We start from the raw sequence: 20,740 nt of genomic DNA on the forward strand, positions 1-20,740 counted from the left end.
AATACATTTTTCATGTAATGTGAAGTTCACATGTAGTGAAATGCACAATTACAAATGGGTATGCTTGTGTAGCCCACACGTCAATCAAGATTTTGCACATTTCCATGGCTCTAGAGTGTTTTCTCAGGTCCTTTCATGGTTAGGCTCCCTCCTAACCTCCACCTCTGCACCCTGCAGACAACCCCATGCCATTTATTTTCCTGCATAAATTATTTTACATCCTGTTGGCTTAGAACATCACAGAAATGCAATCATACCATTGGTACTCTGTTATGGCCAGCTCCTCTCACTCGACATAACTTTCTATGAGATTCGTTCGTGTCATTACATGTATCAGTACTTCATTCCTTTTTATGACTGAGTAATATTCCGTTGTATGGGTCCACCACAGTTTGCTTATCCATTCTCATGTTAATGGACATTTGGGCTATTTCCAGTCTGGAGCTCTTAACGATAAAACTTATATGAACGTTCACATACAAATCTTTTTTTGTGAATATGTGTTTCTTTATCTTGGGTTAATACCTACGCACGAATTGCTGGGTCATAGTGTAGATGTATGATTTTACAAAACGATTGTACTATTTTATGTTCTCACCATGAATATAGGAGAGCTCAGCTGCTCCCCATTATCTCCAATACTTGTTGTCAGTCTCTTTAATTTTAGCCATTCTAGATGTTAGGTAGTGGTATCTCCCTGTGGTTTGAATTTGTATTTCTCTGTTAACTAACGATGTTGAGCAACTTTTCATGGATTTATTGGCCATTCGTGTGCCTTCTTTTATGAAGTGTCCAAGCTTTTTCCCTATTTTTAAAAATTGGAATGTTTGGGGGGGGTTTTAAAAAATAAAAATGTTTTATGAATATTTCTTCCCACTCTCTGCTTGCCTATTCATTTGTTTAGTGTTGTTTAATGAAGTTTATTTTACCAGACTTTTATTTTGTGGTTATTGCCTTCCGCATCCTGTACTATTTACTTACATGCCATTTCTATCACTAGGCTGTGAATTCCTAGAGGAAAAAAATGTGAACATTTTTTATTTTGTGCCCCCAGCCTCCAGCACAGATCCTGACCCATGAGTATATCTGGAAGTAGGGAGGAGGAAATCTATATTGCTTTTTCTGTCTTTTATCACTTTGGGGGGTCATCCTCAACCCTCATTATTCAGTTTTTCTGGTTCAGGTGAAGATTACTTCTTTTTAATCCATCCCTAGGGATGGATACTTGACCAAAACTGGGCCAGTTAAAGCTTTGTCCAGCAGTCTTGCAAGAAATAGGAGCATGGACAGACACTCACCCACCTCCCATCAGGATTCATAAGGACATCATAAGGCTAAAGCAATTGCTGGCCACCTCTGCTACCACATGAATTGATGCTACTTGAGTATGAAGTCAACACAGGAACTGAGACATAAAAAATGGAGAATAAAAATCCTTGAAGACATAATTTATATCCCTGGATCCAGCCTTTCGTGAAGTTCGCCCACTTTTTGAACTGTCAAAATATATGAGACAATAAATTGCCTTTTGGTTTGTTTGTGTATTTGTTATTTATTTAATCAAGTCTGGGTTATATTTTTATTTCTTACAACCAAAACATTCCTGTCTAGTATACTCCTTAATAATGTTATACCCTTACAGCCAAGTCCCCGTAACATTTTCCGCAGCTCCAGAAGTCCTTTGGCAGGGGAAGAAGTTGGGGTAAATACCAATACTTTTAAGTTCTGAAAATGTATAAACCATGAAGTAGGAGTCCTGATTCTTTTTTTAAAAAGATTTTATTTTTATCTGGGGCGCCTGGGTGGCTCAGTCGTTAAGCCATCTGCCTTTGGCTCAGGGTGTGATCCCAGGGTCCTGGGATAGAGCCCTGCATTGGGCTCCCTGCTCCGCTGGGAGCCTGCTTCTTCCTCTCCCACTCCGCCTGCTTGTGTTCCCTCTCTTGCTGACTATCTCTCTCTCTGTGTCAAATAAATAAATAAATAATCTTTTTAAAAAAAGATTTTATTTTTATTTATTTGAGAGAGAGACAGAGGGAGAGCACACTAGCGGCGGGGTTGGGGGGACGGCAGAGGGATAAGCAGCCTCCCCACTGAGCAGGGAGCCCAACATGGGGCTCAATCCCAAGGCCCTGAGATCATGACCTGAGCCAAATGCAGCCGCCCAACAACTGAGCTACCCAGGCGCCACTGGAGTCCTGACTCTATATGTTATGTAGCAGTATTGAAAGTCACAAATCTTTCATCATGATATAAACTGAAAATAAAATTAATTGCCAGACTCCTGTCATGAGAAGACCTACCATTATCATATCTGAGTGTACCTTTCTTCCCACTATCATTTCATTTCTACATATTGTCATCAGTAATATTTGATAAATGAATTTTAAAAAATGAATCCTCTAAAACAGCAAATTAACTCCCTTTCTTTCAGTAGTGGAGCATTTGTCCAGTGAAATTTGTAATAGAATTTGTCATGTCAAATTGATAAAGTAGAATGGTTCTTGTTAAAGTCGTACGTATGTGTGTTTATCTGTGTATCTGTATATGTGTATTTATGTGTGTATGTACCTGTGTGGTCTGTGTGTCTACATATATGTGTATTTATATGTGAGTGGTGTAAAGCGAGTATGAGACTATATGTGCATGTGTGTGCATGTGTGTGTCTGAGGGTACATGTGTTTGTGTGATTTGTCTGTCTATATCTCCATGTGACTATATTTGTGTCCGTGGGTATACGTCTGTGCACCTTCTTGTGGTTTTGTTTGCATTTGTGTAAGCCTGTTTATGCATGTGTGGTATATGGTATGAGTGGTGTTCACGTCTGTATGTGTCTGTTTGCTCTGTGTGTGGCGTGGCTAGAGGTCTACATGTGTGTTTGTGCAATTATGGGCATATGGTTGTGCTTCTGTGTGTGTCTGTGTGTATGTGCTGTGTGGCTGGATGTGTACCTGTGTTTGCATGTGTGTGTCCTGGGGGCAATGGGGCGAACAAAGCTATCAAAATTCCGTTTTGTACATTGTGTGAATTGGGAAAAGTTGACCTCTCTGGTGGGGCAGAGCAGCTTCACAGGCACAGAGTTCAGCGAGCAGAGTGGAGCCTGGATTTCAGCCCCCACTAGCCCCCTCCTCTGGTGTCCTGGAGAAAAGAACAACTTGGCAGGGAAGGGGGACATTTTGGAAGGCCTGGAAGCTCATTCCGTCTCTCCTTTGCCCTGTAGGAAACTTCCCATAGAATCTACTCTGAAAACCACCCAATGCTCTCTAATGCTTTCCAAAGGACCCGATTCTAGAGAAGTTCATGGCACCCTCCTTCCAACCGAAGTCTGCATACTGCCCAGGCTCCAGGGGCCCCCATCTTTGACTGGGCCCCGAGGTCTTGAGCAAGCACGTGCAGCAGTCTGCCTCCCACTTCTGTTTTGGCCTTGTCATCATCTCATGGCCCTGGACTCTCTTCTTCCACCTGTTGCCTCATTGCAGAAAAACACAGGAAGGGTTTAGGGTTGCACATTGTTGTCAGGGCTCATCACAGAGTTTGCACTTTTATTAAAATGACTCACAGCCGAGAGGCTATGGGGTTGTGATCAGGTGGTGGTAGGGGCGAAAGATACAGATGGTGCGGAACTGGTTTTGATGGTGAGTGAGGTCTTGGAACTGGGAAGTAGGTGAGCAGATCAAACCCAGAGGGGAAAATGGGGGCTATGGGTTGAAACCAGTGAGATTACTAGGACTTGCTTCACTGGAAGCCTTTAGATCCAGCATGAGCGTCTCTGCCCACATCAGCTCCTCAGTAAAAACTCCCCCTTTGGCAGCCTGACATGTGGTCTTGTGATCGATGACCTCGGTCAAGTTGTTTCACCGTTGTGAGCCTTCCCTTCTTCAGCAGCAATCCCTACCCCCATACGTGGGAGTTGGGGAGGAATCACTGAGACTGCACGAGGAGGTACGGATCACAGCACTCAGCGGAAAGTTAGTGCAAACTTTCCTCTCCCCTAGTACTCTGTACCCCCTCTTCTTCTCACTGGCCTTGGGGTGCCCACAGCATTTCACCTGTGCTTTTATGGTAGCAGCAGCTCTGGCCTGGCCCTTAGCATGTGCTCAGTATTCAGTAGATGTTTGCTGAGTGAAGACATGAAGGCAGGCAGCCAAGGACAGGTAATAAGTAGTCAGTAAATAATAAAGTAAGTTGGAGCGTTCTCCTGTCTTTGGAAATGAGCTACTGGCATCCTTCAGAGATGAGGGCTGAACAAACTCATGAGTTTGTGTATAAAATATGGCTCTAGGTGGTAGTCAGAGTGGAGAGCTCAGCAGGCCCTTCTAGAAAGTGGTTTTCCCTTATTGACCATCTGTTTGGGCTTCAGTGAACTATTACGGTTATTTGCCTTCCGAGCTGACAGTGTAGATTTGGAAAAAATAGAATGTGTTTGCAGTGGCACCTGTTCCTGCCAGAGGATCAAGTTTAAGGGAGGTTTAAAAGAGTCTAAGTTGAAAAGGAAAGAAAGGAAGAAAGACTGGAGAAAACAAGTTTCATTAGCAGTGAGGGACCCAGTTGGCAGGTAAGGGCTGTCACTGCCGTAATTATAGACTAATCACATACCTGCTCTTACAGAGCACTGTGGTAATTGCTGAGACTGTAAAGTAGAAGGCATGGTTCTTGCCTTCCAGAGGCTTCCAATCTAGGGAATGGAAATGGATGGAAGACTGAGCACTGTGGAGCACTTCCTACCTGTTTAGCACTGGGACAAACGTTTTACGGTATATCTCAAGAATCAATATTATTATTCTCCAAGGAAATTAAAATACAGAGAGGCTAAGAAACTTCTTGTAAGTCACCCAGAAAACACAGAACTGGGAGAAGAGTCCAGGTATGTCTGGCTTTAGCAGCCTATGCTGCTCCCAGACTGTGAGCAAGGACATCAGGGCAAGCCTGTAAAAAAGAATTCACTCTACAAGGTGTCCTAGGTTCAGCACCACATGAACAATAGACAACGAACAGTGCTTGTAGGAGTCTAGAAGAGATGTATTGAGTCCTCAAATAGAAGTGGCAACTTGGCAGAGGAATAGGCCCTCTGCTAGATGCCGAAGGCAGAATATGAACCCAGTAAGAAAAGCAGGAGAGGGCGGCTTTCAAGGCAGAGGAGGCATATCATGTGCAAAGGCGGGAGGTAGGAAAATTTTCACCTTCTGCATTTGTGGAGTACTAGAGAGATCACAGCCCACTTCAAACTTAGTAATAGGCTTAGGTCAGCTACCTGATCTCCCTGAGCCTCAGTTTACCTATCTGTACAATGGTTGTGAGACTAGCCACTTCAGAGGATTGTTGAAGACCTGAGATTATTATGTAAAACACTCAAAATCATCAGTTAGACCTTAATCTCAGTTCCTTCTCTCATAGTGTCCTATTTCCCTTTCTACTTGCAACTGAGTCCATTATATACCTGCATGCTTATTTATTGAATGTCTGTTTCATGACTGTAAGTCCTGTGAGCATAGAACATTTGTTCTTCTCAACACCATCTCTTTAGTGCCTACAACAGTAGGCACTCAATGAATCTTTGTTAAATGAATTGATACATGAATGTATGAATGAATAAATGAATTCATAGGTAAAGGAATAACTATATCTATTTCTGTGCTGTGACTCTAAGGATCTCAGGGAAAATTTGTCTTTTCTCTGGTGAGGGGGCAGGTTGCGAATGGAAGGAAAAACCATCAGAGAATGCCATTAGAGAGTCACAAGGCCACCCCGGGTCATCAGAGGGAGCACAGGGTCTCCCATGTGCGTCCTGGTGCTCTACAGAACTGTCTCTGAGCAGGAAGGAAATTACACAAATTTCCAGCTCAGCTGGTTTCCAGAGTTTCACAATGCATTTCTTTCTGTCTTGCTTAAATCCGGGGTGCTGCTTTTTCCATTGTGACTTGTGAAGTGCCTAGTGGACAATGACTGTGCATGATCCTCATGTGGCCCAGCAATAACTCGGAGGGCTGTCTAGACTTTCCACTAATCAAGTCTTCTGATCCAACGCAACACAATAACCCCTTATGGAGAGTTGGAGAGGAGGAAAGGGGATATAAACATACACAGCAATAATTGCTAGGCATTTCATACGTTCTGTGAATTCCATGATCGAAGAATAAGGACAGGGAACTGAAGGATACAGAGGAGGATATATGGCTTTTCCTGAGGTGAAGCAATATACACAGAATTGGATAATAGTTACAGCTTTCGAAATATGATTATGTGTATCATCTCATCTCAGTCTCACTGCAGCCATAGAAAATGGGGACGTATGGATAACATTTGTATTGTTATTTGTTCCTAATACATGGGGAAACTGAGGCAATTAGGGGTGGTGCGGGATATAGACCTGGTTTCACTGGCAGATATAAACTCACTGACCCGTCTCATAACTCTCAGTTTAGGGATCCTCTTTTGGATTACATGGTCATGCACGACCCTTTACATTGGTAAAAAGTGTGAGGGTGTCTGCAATGTCACAATCCCCCACCTTCTGGAATGTAGTTCCAATGCATTTTTGTGATGGAACATCAATATCAAAAAAATCAGGGGCCACATTACCCCTCTGTCTGTTTTAGTAAATTAAGTTTTTCTGAAACATAGTCACACCCACACATTTACTATTATCTATGGCTGTTTCTGCACTACAAAGGCAGAGTTGAGTAGTTGAAACAGAAATGGTATGGCTCACAACGTCTAAAATATTTAATATTTGGTCCCGTACAGAAAAAGTTTGCCACCCCCTCGAATAAATGAATGGAATGGAATTAGAAAAAAAAATGGACTCATTCATTCACAATAGGCGGTGGGTCATAATTGAAATTGAGAATGAAAATTGGTCTCAGAATCACAACTCTGACCCTTGGCTGGATGACCTTGAACAAGTCCTTTATACTTTCTGGCATCCATCACTTTATGGAGTTGCTGGAGGATTTGCACCAGGTAAGGTGTATGTATCAGTTGTGATTAGGTTTGGCCCCATGTGACAGAAAACACAGAATGAAGGGGTCTTGCATAAGACAGCAGTTTATTTCTTTCATATGGAAGTGAGCAGTGGGTGTTGGTCTGGTGGGGCATGGTGTTGGCAACCCCAGCCTTCTCATCCTGTTGCTTTGCTGTGCGTGGCTTTTATTCTTATGGTTCTCTCATGGTCCAAAATAGCTACTAGAGCTCTAGCCACAGGGCTATAATTGCTATTATTACTAATGATACTATGATAATAAGAGGAAACAAACCAAAAATCAACTACAAAAAGCCTAGAAACAGAGACATACATAAAGTCTAGACAGCAAATCCACATTTGTTCAAGTCTAGCCAAAATGAGACCTCCTGCCATAGCTCATGAGGCAACAAGTGTGTTTTGTGTATTCTATTCCTGGGGTACACTGAGGAAGATCTAGAAGCTATGCGTTCCCTGTATTCAGCATCTCACACTTTACAAAGTATTCCCATAACTATTACCTTATTTGCTCTTCACAGTACTTCAGAAAGGTTAAGATGAACAGGTCTTAATATTATTATTCCTATTGTACACTATAATGCAACCAGGTGCTAAGTAATGAGATCCCAGTACCTCCTGTCTTCCTAGCGTCCATGGTCCTTCGGATATTTGTTGGAAATGAAAGGGGAGGAGTTCTGGTGTAGAAGAAAGAAAATGATCCCAAAACAGGACCCCTAGCAGATGTAGCTAATCATATGGCCTCACCCTCACTGAGTCAGTATCCTCACCTGTAGGACAAAGATAAGGGCATCTATTGATTTGAGGGGTTGTTACCAGAACAGCAGACTGCGAATGTAATGCACATGGCAAATACGCCAGTTCAGTGAGATCACTGCTCTTACCTGTGCTTACTCTTGTATATGCTGTGTCTTTGGAAACTCACTTCCCTTTACTGGGCTTCGGTTTACTTTTCTAGGAAAGCAAAGGGTTTGGATTCAGCGACTTGCTAAACTATCTTCCAAATCTCCAGTCCCATCAGCCTGGGAACCTGCCTTTTCAAGGGAAACAGCTCAGATTGGATCCCAGATTGGAACTCTCCTGGTTCCCTAGTAGCTCGCTGTGTGTTTCAGAACAAGCAGGAAACGTTTCTGACTCTTCGCATCTATAAATAGGGACAGATACTACCTGGCTTATAGCAAAGGCAAGCATCCTGAGGATTCAATGAGGTAGGTGTGTCCACAGCTCACAGATTGTAACTTGGGCAAAGGTAGGACCTATCTGCTTTGTCGATGTGAAGACTGTGACACCACATAGAGGGCTGGCCAAAGGATTATGGGCATAAATTCATGTAAAGTATCAGAAACAAGACCAGGCACAAAGTAAGCATTCAGTAAATATTATTATTAATTACATCCGCCTACAACAGTCCTGTAAATGTTGAGAAGTGACTATAGGATACACACCCGACACACACACAGGCAACAGAGGCTGCGGAGAGTTTGCGGGCGTCAGCTCGGTGCCTTTAAAAGTCCAAGAGATGGGAGGAGCCGCGGCTAGGCTGCAGTCCACGCCCCCAGCGAGCGGAGTCCGGCGACAGGCGAGCGGGCGGAAGCGCGGGCCAATCTCCGGAGCGGTTCAAAGGGCCAATCAGGGCGCGTGTTACAGGGGCCGCGTCCGGCGGGGGCGGGGCCAGGGGCGGGGCGCCGCCGCAGCAGCCCTCAAGGACCGCCCTACCCCGCGCGGTGCAGCTCCGTGCGGCAACCTTCAGAGCGCCGCTAGCTAAAATGTAATTTCAGATTGGACAAGTAAGTGACCCTCCTCCCAGTCCCACGTGTGCAGTGGGGCTTTTGCAGGCGCGCAGGCTCGCAGCGCCCACGTTTTCCAACCCGACAGCGCACCCGGCCCAAGCCTCCCTCCCCTTTTCCGCAGTCGCCGCCTCTTCCTCCTCGTCGTCCGGCTCAGGCCGCTGAAGCCTTGGCCGCTTAAGTCTTGTGCCGGCCCAGTCTCGGCCCCCAGGACGATGTAGAGTTCCCTGTGTCCTCTCCTGAGTGAGGCGTCCGGCCACTCAAGGGAAGGGTCGGCCTTTACTGCATCCCCAGGGCTGCCTCTGAGATGTCGGGAACCCGGGGTCTTCTGCCATCCCTGACCAGTTAACTGTTCACTCCAGCGTCCCGTCACCCCTTCCCTTCCCCTGGACCCTTGTTTTAGGTTATTTTTTCCCAGGCAGTTTTGAGCTTTTAATAAACATTTGGCTACCTAAGAGATTTTTAAAGGCCAGTGCTGCTTGTAACTTGAAACGCTTTGAGCAGCTTGCGATAATGTTTGAGGTGCATTTTATTTTAGACGGTATAATGCTGTTTGGTTACAGTTACCCTGGGTAGGAAAGGCCTAGGATTATCTTTCCATTTTAATTCATTTCCCTTCTTTTAAGGATTGACAAGATGCAAAATGGTGAATTTCCCTAATCATTGGCTTTTTTCCACGAAAGCAGTTCTCATGTCTTAACTAGTTTCGTCCCTAAATTAAAGGGTCAGTCATTACCAAGATATGGAAGAGCATTAGGTTAATTTTTGAAATAGGAGATCTGGAAGGAGGAAGTGATTACACTTTTGAATTGCAAATCAGTAAGAAAGAAGGCACGTCTTCTCTAGGTTTGTGGCTGTTACACAGATGGTACAGTTTTGCTTTGTTTTGCTTGCTTTTCTCCTTTTTTTAGTGATCCACCAAATGTATATCCAAATTTTTTTTTTTTTTTTTTTTTTTTTTTTTTTTTTTTTTTTTTTTTTACTTTTTATGTTGCCAGCTGGGTCTTGCAGCCTTCTCACTGCCTCTTGGTCTTCTGGGAGTCTCCTGTTAATCAGGCCCTCAGCCTGGCTCTTGACCTGATGATCACTGTCCTGGCTCTTAAAGGGATCAGCTGAGGAGGACCTTCATGTGGGAGGCCCAGAGGACTGTTGATTAAGGATGATGGGGGAACAGACCAGAGAGGGTGAGAAGGGCCTGGAGATTGATTTTGAGGGGAAAGGAGCTTGGGAGCCTCCCTTGCTGGATTTGGATATCAAAACATGTGTATTGGGAGAAGGGAATAACCCCGAGGGTGGAGAGCTGTGTCTTTCTGGATGAAATTAAGAAGTTTACTGGGAGGAGACTGGGCCTTCTTCCAGGCTGTGTTAATTTTTGCTGTGGGCCTTGTCTTTTCCTGGAGTCTGGTTCCCTTTCCCTAACCTTTCACTTAGTTCAAATCACAGTCAATTACCAGCTGGTTTTGAAAACAGTTTGAGGTAATGAATCTTGCCCAGCCAGAGTGGGGACCCCTGGCCTCCTGCCAGGAGATTTGAAATAATTATTTTACCAGAATGTACTACAGAGATCATTTAACCTCACCTGCCCATCTCTTATAAGAAGAAATACAGGATCAGCCCAGGTGGTGGTGTAAGGGGTCATCCAAACCAGTTCTTTCATTCATTCACTTATTCACTAATCTTGTGGCATGTATTCTGGGCCTGGTACTGTGGTCGGCTCCGGGAAAGCAAAGATGAACAAGACTTGGTCTCCACTTTTAGTCTTTCACTCAGTCTGCTTCTATCTAGTCTGAAGAGGGAGATTATATGATACTGAGAGCTGTGGCAAAGTATGTGGGAAATTCTCAGGAATTGGGAGAAGGGCAAATGGCCCAATGTGGGTTTTGTGGAAAACTTCCCAGAGGAGATAATTCCCTGAGCAAAATTTCAAAGCCTCAGTGTGAGTGGGCTGGGGAATGACAAAAGGAAAGGGGATTATTTGACTTGGGAACAGCATGTGCCAAACTATATAACCTGGCACATTGTTGACTAGCGTGGCTGGATAGGATAGGGTAAGATGGGAAATCACCAGAAAGGAGTCTGGGAAAGGTGAAAAGGCCAAATGAGGGAGGGTCAGGTGAGTCATAGTAAGGGAGTTTGAAATGTATCTCCAGAGCAATCAGGAGCTGTCTGAAGTGACGAGGATTTGCGTTTTAGGAAGTTAATTCTGGCCGCAGGGCAGGAACGGACTTGGAGAGGTGAAGACTGGAGAGAGGCTTTTATAATACAGGTGAGAAATGGGTTAGGGTAATAGTTCTGGGACTGGAGAGAGAGATGAGAATGCTGTTGACCCTAGAACACAAGTTGGAATGCAGGTCCACTTATACATGGATTTTTTTTTTTTACAGTACTGTAGATGTATTTTCTTTTCCTTAGGATTTTCTTTAGCTAACTTTATTGTAAGAATACAGTATGTTATACATATAACATACAAAATGTATGTTAATCGACTGTTCATGTTTTTGATAAGGTTTCTCATCAATAGTAGGCTAGTAGAAAGTTAAGTTTTTGGGGAGTCAAAAGGTATACACAGACTTTTTACATTGCAGGAGGTCAGTATGTCTAGCTCCTGCATTGTTCAAAGGTTGGCTGTAGAATGGTTAGGAATTAACTACTGATGAAGGTAAAGGATGGGGAAACAATGTAGCAGTTACCGTGCCAGCAGGGAAAAGGCATTCCCAGCTGGGGGTTTTTTCAACAGCTTTATTGAGGTATGCTTGACCTACAGTAAACTGTATATAAAGTGTCTAATACAAGATGTTTTGACATATGTAGGTATCTGTGAAACCATCGTCACAATTAAGATAAAGAACACTTCTAATACCCATAAAGATTTCTCGGGCTCCTTTGTAATCCCTACCTCCCCGGTTATCCCACTATCCCACACCTACCCCCCATTGACTAGTGATCTGCTTTGTGCCGCTAGAGATTCTTTAATATTATTTTAGAGTTTTATCTGTGGGGTCATACAATGTATATCCTTTTTTGTGTGGTGGCTTTTACTTAGCATAATCGTCTTAAGACTTGTCCATGTTGAGTGTGCGCACATAGTTCATTCCTTTTATACGTTGTATGGTTGTACCATTGTTTATTTACCTGTTGATGGGTATTTGGATTATTTGCTGCTTTTTGGCTACTCTCAGTAAAGCTGCTCTGACTATTCAGGTACATATCTTTGTATGGATGTATGCTTTCATTTCTTTTGGTTAAATACCTAGAAGTGGAATGGCTAGTTCACATGGTGGGTATATGTTTAACTTTTTAAGAAACTATATTTCAAAGTGATGTGCCATTTTATATTCCCTTCAGTGGTGCATGAAACTGTCGATTACTCCAGCACTTGGTGTGGTCCCTTTTTAAAATTTTAGCCATTCTGATAACGTGGAATCCTCTTTTCGGGGGTTTTAATGTACATTTCCCTAATGACTAATATTTTCAAGCTTCTTGTCATGGGCTTACTTGACTATATATATTTCATATATCTTCTTGGGTGAGGTATTTATGAAATCTTTTATCCATTTTTAAAAAAAAGGGCTATTTGTTTTCTTACTGAGTTTTGAGAGCTTTTTTTATGTACTAATTACAAATTCTTTATCTCACCTGTAATTTGCAAATATTTTCTCCCATGTTGTGGCTTGACTTTCCATTTTCTTAAGTGTCTTTTCACAAGCAGAGTTCTCAATTTTGGTGAAGACTAATTTGTCAGTTTGTAATTTTGATGATGACTGTTTTATCAATTTATTCTTTTACGGATCACGGTTTTGGTAATTTTATCTAAGAAGTCATGACTAGCCCGAGCTCTCAAATATTTTATCCTGCTTTTTAAGAAGCTTCATTGTTTTGGCTTTACATTAAATCCACAATCCATTTTGAGTTATTTTAAGTTAATCCTTAGCACCAGATATGGAACAAAGTTAATTTTTTCACGTAATGTCATTAATTGTTAAGCACCATTTTCTGAAAAGCCTATCCTTTCTCCATTGAATTACTTTGTGCCTTTGGTTAAAATCAGTTGACGACATATACATGTGGGTCCATTTCTGGATGTTTTATTTTGTTCCAGTAATCTCTTCATCTATTTTAATGCCAATATCATAATCCTAATCACTGTAGCTTCGTATTTAGTGTTGAAGTCAGGTAGAATAGGTCCTTCAACTTCAAATGTTGTTTTGGTTATTCTAGGACCATTACATTTCCATATTTTTACAGTCATTTTTTCAATTTCAGAAAAAAGGCCTGTTTAGATTTTAATTGGAATTTCTTTGAATCTATACATTAATTTGGGGGCACAGCTAAAGACTGAGTGTTCTGATTCATGGACGGTATATCTGTTTATTTACTTAGGTCTTCCTTAATTTTTCTTAGCAATGTTTTGTAGCTTTCAGTTGCTAGGTCTTGCACATCTTTGTCAGATTATCTGTAGGTATTTCATATTTTTTGATGCCATTGTAAATGAAATTATCTTTTACAGTTTAACTTCATTTGTTGCTGCTTGTATATTGATCATCTTGCTAAACTACTTACCAGTTCTAAGAGCTTTTTTATAGATGCCATCAGATTTTCTATGTAGGTGATCATGTTATCTGTAAATAAATGACAGCTTATGTCTTCCATTTAGTGTGGATGCCTTATACTTCATTTTCTTGATACAGTGCACTGGCTAGAGCTGCTATTCGTTGTTGCAAGGAAGTGATGAGGGCAGACACCTTGTCTTGTTTTTGATCTTAGGAAGACACATTTGTTCATCATTAACTATGGTGTATGATATTAGTTGAACATTTTTGTAGAAGTCTTTTAGGAAGGTTTATGAAGTTCTGTCTATTCCTTCTTTGCTGAGACATACTGTATTTTTTTTGTGTTTTTTTTTTTAAATGAAGAATAAAGATTGTATTTTGTCAGCTGCTTTTTTCTCTGTTAAGATCTTTTTAACCTCAATATGATGAATTACATTCATTTGTTTTTTTTGTTTTTGTTTTTGTTTTTTTTTGAAAGTAAAACCTTGTATTCCTGAGATAAATCCCACTTGGTCAGGACCTTTTATCTTTTTTATATTTGGTTGGATTCTCTTTGCTAAAATTTTAAGAATTTCTGCATCTGTGTTAATGATGAATATTGATATACTTTTGTTATCAAGATAATTCTGGCCTCGTAAAATAATTTGGAAAATATTTCCTCCAACTCAGTTTTTTGGAAGAGTTTGTATAGAAGTGGTATTATTTCTTCTTTAAATGTTTGATGAAATTCACTTATGAAGCCATCTAGTCTAGGAGTTTGTTTATTAGTTTTTTGTGGAGAAGAGGGAGTACTCAATTGATTAAGTAATATAAGACTGTTCACATCATCTGTTTCTTCTTGAACGAGGTTTGATAGTTTTTGTATTTTAAGGAATTTGTACATATCTTAATTGTTCATAATAGTCCCTTATCATTTTAATATCTATAGAATCTGTTGTGATTTCATCTTCCTCATTCCTAATATAGATAATGCTAATATTATTATATTTTCTCTTTATTTTCCTGATCATTCTGTCCAGAAATTTATTAATTTTATCCAAAAAACAGCTTTTGGTTTTATTTATTCTCTCTCTCTTTTTTTTAACTTACTGATTTCTCCTCTGAAATTTATTATTTCCTTTCTTCTGCTAACTTTGGATTCCTTTTACTCTTCTCTTTCTAATTTGTTAAGGTGGATAGTTAAGATTATTTATTTGAGATGACTTTTCTAATAGGCATTTGATGCTATAAATTTACTGCTTCAAGTGCATCCTGTAACTTTTGCTATATGTTTATTTTCATTCAGTTAAAATACTTTCTATTTTTTTTAAATGTCTTCTTTGATCCATGTGTTAGGTGGAGGTGTGATATTCAGTTTCCAAATATTTTAGGACTTTACACTCATCTTTTTATTATTGATTTATAATTTAATTCTGTTGTGGTCACAGAAGTTACTTTGGTATGACTTGAATCCTTTTATCTTCTTGAGACTTGTTTTATGGCCCAGAATGTGGTCTGTCTTGGTAAATGTTTGGTGTGTACTTGAAAAGAATGTGTGTTGGTAGAGTGCTTTTTCCATATCAATTATGTCAACTTCATTGACTATGGTATATTACATCCTTGCTGATTTTTGTGTTTACTTACTGTATTTGTTATTGAGAGAATGGTATTAGAATCTCTGAGGATAATTGTGGATATATGCATTTCTCTTTGCACTTCTATCAGATTTTGCTTTATGTATTCTGATGCACTGTTATTAGGTGTGTTAATATTTAGGATTGTTAGGTTGTCTTGGTGAATCATCCCCTTTATTATTTCTTTATTTCTGATAATATTCTTTGCTCTGAAATCTACTTAGTCATTATTTCTGGTAATATTTTTGCTGTAAAATCTACTTAGTATGGTAATGATTTAGCTTTCTTTTGAATGCTTTTTAATGGCATATCTTTTTCTTCTTTTTACTTTTAACCTATGTGTTTCTTATGTTTAAAGTGGGTTTTTTTGTAGGCAGCATATAGTTAGACTGGCTAACTAAGTAAGGCCTGATAATTTCTGCATTTTAATTAGGGGTATTTAGACTGTATTTAATGTAATTATCATATGGTTTGTTTTAAATATACCATCTAGCTTTTTTTTCTTTTCTATTTGTTCCATCTGTTCTTTGTTCTTTTCATTCTCTTTTTCTGCCTTCGTTTGGATTAGTTTTTTTATAATTTCATTTTTTTCTTCCTTAATTGGCTTATTACGCATAACTTTTTCTTTTTCTTTTTCTTTTTTTTTTTTAAGATTTTATTTATTTATTTGACAGAGAGAGACAGCCAGCAAGAGAGGGAACACAAGCAGGGGGAGTGGGAGGGGAAGAAGCAGGCTCTTAGTGGAGGAGCCTAATGTGGGGCTTGATCCCAGAACACTGGGATCACGCCCTGAGCCGAAAGCAGACGCTTAACTACTGTGTTACCGAGGTGCCCCAACTTTTTCTTTTGGTATTATTTTAATGGTTGCTTTAGGGTTTATAGTATACATCTTTAATTTATCAGAGTCAACTTTCAAGTGGGATTATACCACTTAACATATAATATAGGAACCTTACGACAGTATGTTTATAATTCTTGCCTCCTAGCCTTTGTGCTACTGTTGTTTTATGTTGTACATTTTACTTTTACATAGTTTGAAGCCCCATGATATGTGGTTATTATTTTAGTTTTAAGCAGTCAGTTATCTTTTTAAGACATTCAAGTAGTTTTTAAAAAGTCTTTGTATGTACCCACATGGTTACCCTTGAGCTCTTCATTCCATTTTATAGAGCCAGATTTCCATGTGCTGTCATTTTCCCCCTCCATTTCTTGTGGTGCAGTTCTGCTGGTAATGCATTTTTTTCTTCTTTTCTTTGTCTGAATTTGTCTTTATTAAAACTTCAGTTTTGAAAGTTTTTTTTTCACAAGGTACAGAATTTTAGATATGAAGTTTTTTCTTCAGTATTTCGAAGATGTTACTCTGCAGTGTCACAGTTTACATTATTATTTCTAAGATGGGAATCCTTCTCCTATTTTTCTTTCTTTTGTGCATATTGTCGCCTCCCCTCCTCCTAAGCAAATTCTAAGATTTTATCATTGGTTTTGAACCGCTTGAATCTGATGTTTCTTGGGTTAGCTTTCTTCATATTTCTTGTGCTTGTGTTCATTGATATTCTTGAATCTGTGGGTTTATAGTTTTCATCAAATTTGGAAGATCTGTGCCCATTAGATTTTCAGATATTGCTCCTGACCCTTTCTTTGTTCTTTCCTTCAGGGATCCCCATTTCACATATATTATGCCACCTGAAGTTTTTCCCCAGCTCACTGATGCTCTGTTTATTTTTTTAAAAATCTTTTTTTCTCTCTTTGTTAGTGGATAGTGTCTGTTATTGTGTTTTGAAGGTCACTAATCCTTTCTTCTGTATTTTCCGATCCTATGGTTTTTCATCGCAGACATCTTAGTTGTCATTTTTAGCATTTCAGCCTGAGTCTTTTTTATCTTCCATGTCTGAACTTTCAAGTTCAGTCTCTTCTCTAGCTTTCTGAACATATGAAATACAGGTATCATCGTTGTTTTAATATTTGTGTCTACTAATTCTGTCAAATGTGTCAATTCTAGGTCAGTGCCCATTGATTTTTCTCATTTTGGGTAGTCTTTTCCTGCATCTTGGTGTGCCTGGTAAATTTTGATTGACTAGCAGACATTGTGTATTTTATCTTGTTTGGTGCTATACATTTTTGTAATTTTATAAATACACTTGAACTTTGTTCTGGGGTCATGTGTGAGGGATTAGGAAGCCATTGGATTCTTTTGATTCTTGCTTTAAGCTTTGTTAGGTGGGACCAGGGCTAATTCTTCACTGCTGAGGCAAAACCCTTCTGTGTACAGTACTCAGTGCCCTCTCAGTGACACGGTTTCCCACTCTGGCTGGTGTGAATAGGCACTATTCATGGCGCTGTGCAAAGTCCTCTGACAGTGCACTCTGGAAGCTTCTGGCTCAGATGGCTTCCTCACATGCGTACAGTGGTTGGTACTCTACTGAATACTTGAGGAGCTCCCTTTGCAGTTCACTGGAATTCTCCCCCTGTGCAACTCTCTCCTTTCTTGTACTCTGCACCCAAGAAATCTAACCTCCTGTTTTCTGCAAACTCCTGGCTCCGTCTCCTCAACTCAGGGAGACTGCAGGGCTTGGCCTGGATTTCCGTTTCCTGTGCCATGGTCCCACACATTAAACTTGAGCCAATTCAGGTCACTTCATTTTCCCCCAGCTTGTGGGATCGCTGTATTTTGTTGCCTAATGTCCAGTGTCCTGAGAACTCTTGTTTCCTATATTTTGTTTGTTTGTTTTAAGTTGTTTTTGGTGGGAGGGTAAATATGGTTCCTGTTACTCCTTCTTGGCTAGCAGTGGAGGTCTTCAACTGGAATTTCTGAAGAAAATTTAAAGAAGGGACTATTTGAGGATGTGAGGAAGGGATTTTGAAGTATCTGGACACCAGCAATAATGGGACCACTTTTACTTCTTGAGGCCTGACAGGGCACAGTGCAGGAAGTAGATCAAAAGGAAACAGAAGACACCCTCCAATTAGGATAATTTTCAGTGACGGAACTATTTAGAGAGATGAAGGTGGCCTGAATTATCCCTGGGGCTAATAACAATAGGATTGTTCTGTCTTTCTATTTAAAGGGTCAAGGTGAGGAATGGTTACCAGAACCCCAAAGGAGAAACTATGTGCAGAAAGCTGCCTTGAGAGGATTCATGACCTTAGTTCAAGAGTTGCAGGTGGTTCAGTTCATCTCTCAACAAAGGAGTCCTGACCTTACTCTCCTTCCTCCTTGGAGGCTTCTGCTAGTGCTCTCCATTGGCCAAACCCAGCTAGAGAACAGAGGGTTGGAGCACCTGGAGATCCAAACTCTAGTTCCCAGAACACAGGGTAGTCAGAAAAGGATTTGAGTGTATAGGGTAGGAGTGGGGGAAGCTGAGAATAACCTGCACAGGAGTCAGGTAAGCTCTGGATGCCTGGCTCAGCAGCACGGTGGTTGGTGGTGCCACTCACTGAGAGAGAGGAGAGAAGGAATAGTATGTCTGGGGGAAGTAGGTTTGACATGTGAGGGAGAAATGATGAGATTTCCTTCCCAAACTAGGCATACTTTTCCCAGGAGACTCCTATAACACCCCCTCCCGCCACCCTTCATCATCTTAACTTATTGAGGAGGCCCTTATCAACATGCAGGAAGCAGAGTTCAAACAGCGGGTACATATAGAGTGATGTATGTGTGGGGTGGGTTTAGGGAGACTAGGGAAATGAGGTAGAAATCATTCAGGCTCAATGTATTACCAGTCCCTTGGCCATCTGGATTTGGGCCTCTGGTTGCAGACCAGGCTGACAGCTGAGTAGCTTGCATTCTGCTCAACTGGCCACGGGATGGAGAGATTAAAAAAGGACTCAGTTACTGGTGGGTTGTGGGGGACGAAGGCTGAGAGGAAGGCGCTCTATAAAATTAAGAGTGATTTCAACAGACGAATCTCAGTGTAGTTCACCAAATTCTGGGATTGTAGAATTCCTGGCCAACTTTGATGTTCGAATGAGGCTACTTTAGAATGTTTAGAAATATCACGTGGCCTGGGGCAAGGGGCATAGGGTTGAAGTTCCTCTTTGGTTTTTACTGACTCTGATGGTGGCCAAGTAACCCAAGTGCACAGAACCTTAGTTACCCTATTTCTTTTTTTTTTTTTCTTTAAGATTTTATTTATTTACGTGACAGAGATAGACAGCCAGCGAGAGAGGGAACACAGCAGGGGAGTGGGAGAGGAAGAAGCAGGCTCCCAGCGGAGGAGCCTGATGTGGGGCTCGATCCCAGAACGCCGGGATCACGCCCTGGGCCGAAGGCAGACGCTCAACGACTGCGCTACCCAGGCGCCCCTAGTTACTCTATTTCTAAGTGTGGACCCCTCTAGGGTTGTTGGGAGGTTAGCAAGCCCATGTCCTAAGTCACTGGTACCATGCCTGGCACAGAGTAAGTGTTCCTGAGAAATTTATTGATCCAAGATGAGGCTTGGCTCAAAATATGTTCAGGAAACATTTGGATTCATGTGAAGATACATACTGATAAACACAGGGCACACCATTTTTAGGGACCTAGGATGAGAAGATGAGGGTACTTGACAAGGGTCCCCTCAGAACCCTCCATCGTAGACAGTTTGTGAAGATATTCGAGCTCCCTTTCCCTTTTCTCCTGAACAAATTCTTCTGATATTAGTGTCAGAGATTCTTCTGATATTAGTGTCAGAGATTGGATATTGGGCTGAATGGGCCTTGTCCCAGTATATGTTGCATCTGGGGGTTCTCCAGGCAGGTAGAGACCTGCATGTCTACTGTGTGCTCTTAGCCTGCTTACCTCAGCTCCACACAATGTCAGATGGAAACATGAGCATCTGAAGATCATTCTCGTGAAATGTATCAAGTGTGCCTCATCTCTTTTATTTGAGAAAAAGCCAGGGCATGGGGGAATGGTTATAGGAACTGAAAATCTATAGCATGGAGGAAAGAAGACCAATAGGAGGTCACAGGAATCATCTCAAAGCATTTGAAGCCATAGCTCACCTAAAAGGGAGTAGGTGGTTTGGGTGATACGTGGGACGAGAATGAGGTGAGGAGGGTGGGAGCCCTACAAAACAGAGCTCCGCTCAGTATTAGGAAGATCTTTCTTCTTCTTCTTACAGTAATAGCTGCTCGTTGTGAAAATTATAGCTGTGGAGAAGGGCATTTAGAGATTGCCCTCCAAGCTTCCACGACCTTTCTTTTTCCCTTGTGTGTTCTTCCCGAATCTCGTCTGTTCAGTCCTTGTACACTGCATTGGCTCTCCAGCTGTAGCATAGGTCAGGACCACCTGGAGGGCTTCTGTGGCCCTGGCCTTGGAGCTGCACTCCCAGAGTCTCAGAGTCAGTAGATGTGGGCTGGAGCCTGAGAATTTGCGTTTCTAACACGTTCCCTGGTGATGCTGACCTTGTTCTGCTGGATACCACAGTTTGAGAACCATTGATAGTCTTCTTAAAAAAAAAAAAAAAAAAGTAGTACAAATGGGGTCATATTGGCATCTCGAAGAACTTGCTCTTTTATTTAATAACATATCATTAGCGTTTTTCTTTAGCTCCTCTCATTGGTTTTAATAGCTGCTTATGTATAAGTTTTAGCAAGTCCCCTATTAATAAATAGTTAATTTGTTTCCAGAGTTTTTATGAATGTGCTCTTGCCTTGACAAAAACTTGTTGTGTACATTTTTTCTATATATCTTCTGTCAATCCGTAAATTCTTAGAAGTTAAACTGTTAGGTAAAAGGGTCGATTTTTAAAAATGGACAGATAGTGCCAGATTTTTCTAGACAAGGCTGAAGCCCATTACTCTATCACTAAAAGTGTATGAAGCTGCCTATTTCCC

At 41.1% G+C, this 20,740-nt stretch overlaps 1 protein-coding gene across 12 annotated transcripts in view; it reads left to right on the top strand.

The window, feature by feature from the left end:
- The first annotated feature begins 8,622 nt into the window (after positions 1-8,622).
- FGGY (FGGY carbohydrate kinase domain containing) overlaps positions 8,623-20,740 on the top strand; it is a 414,009-nt gene continuing 401,891 nt past the window's right edge. For 2 of the 12 annotated variants that reach the window (XR_004623203.1, XM_034653404.1), the window contains exon 1: positions 9,814-9,944. Coding sequence is in view for 9 of the 12 variants with exons in the window: in XM_034653404.1 (XP_034509295.1) it covers positions 9,920-9,944 (25 nt within the window). In the remaining 3 variants the exon portion in view is untranslated. Of the gene's footprint in view, positions 8,761-9,790; positions 9,945-20,740 lie in introns of those variants that run through there. The other 10 variants (XM_034653399.1, XM_034653435.1, XM_034653401.1 and 7 more) reach the window with 10 other exon arrangements.

Source organism: Ailuropoda melanoleuca, chromosome 2 (genome assembly GCF_002007445.2).
Source record: "Ailuropoda melanoleuca isolate Jingjing chromosome 2, ASM200744v2, whole genome shotgun sequence".
Taxonomy (NCBI): domain Eukaryota; kingdom Metazoa; phylum Chordata; class Mammalia; order Carnivora; family Ursidae; genus Ailuropoda; species Ailuropoda melanoleuca.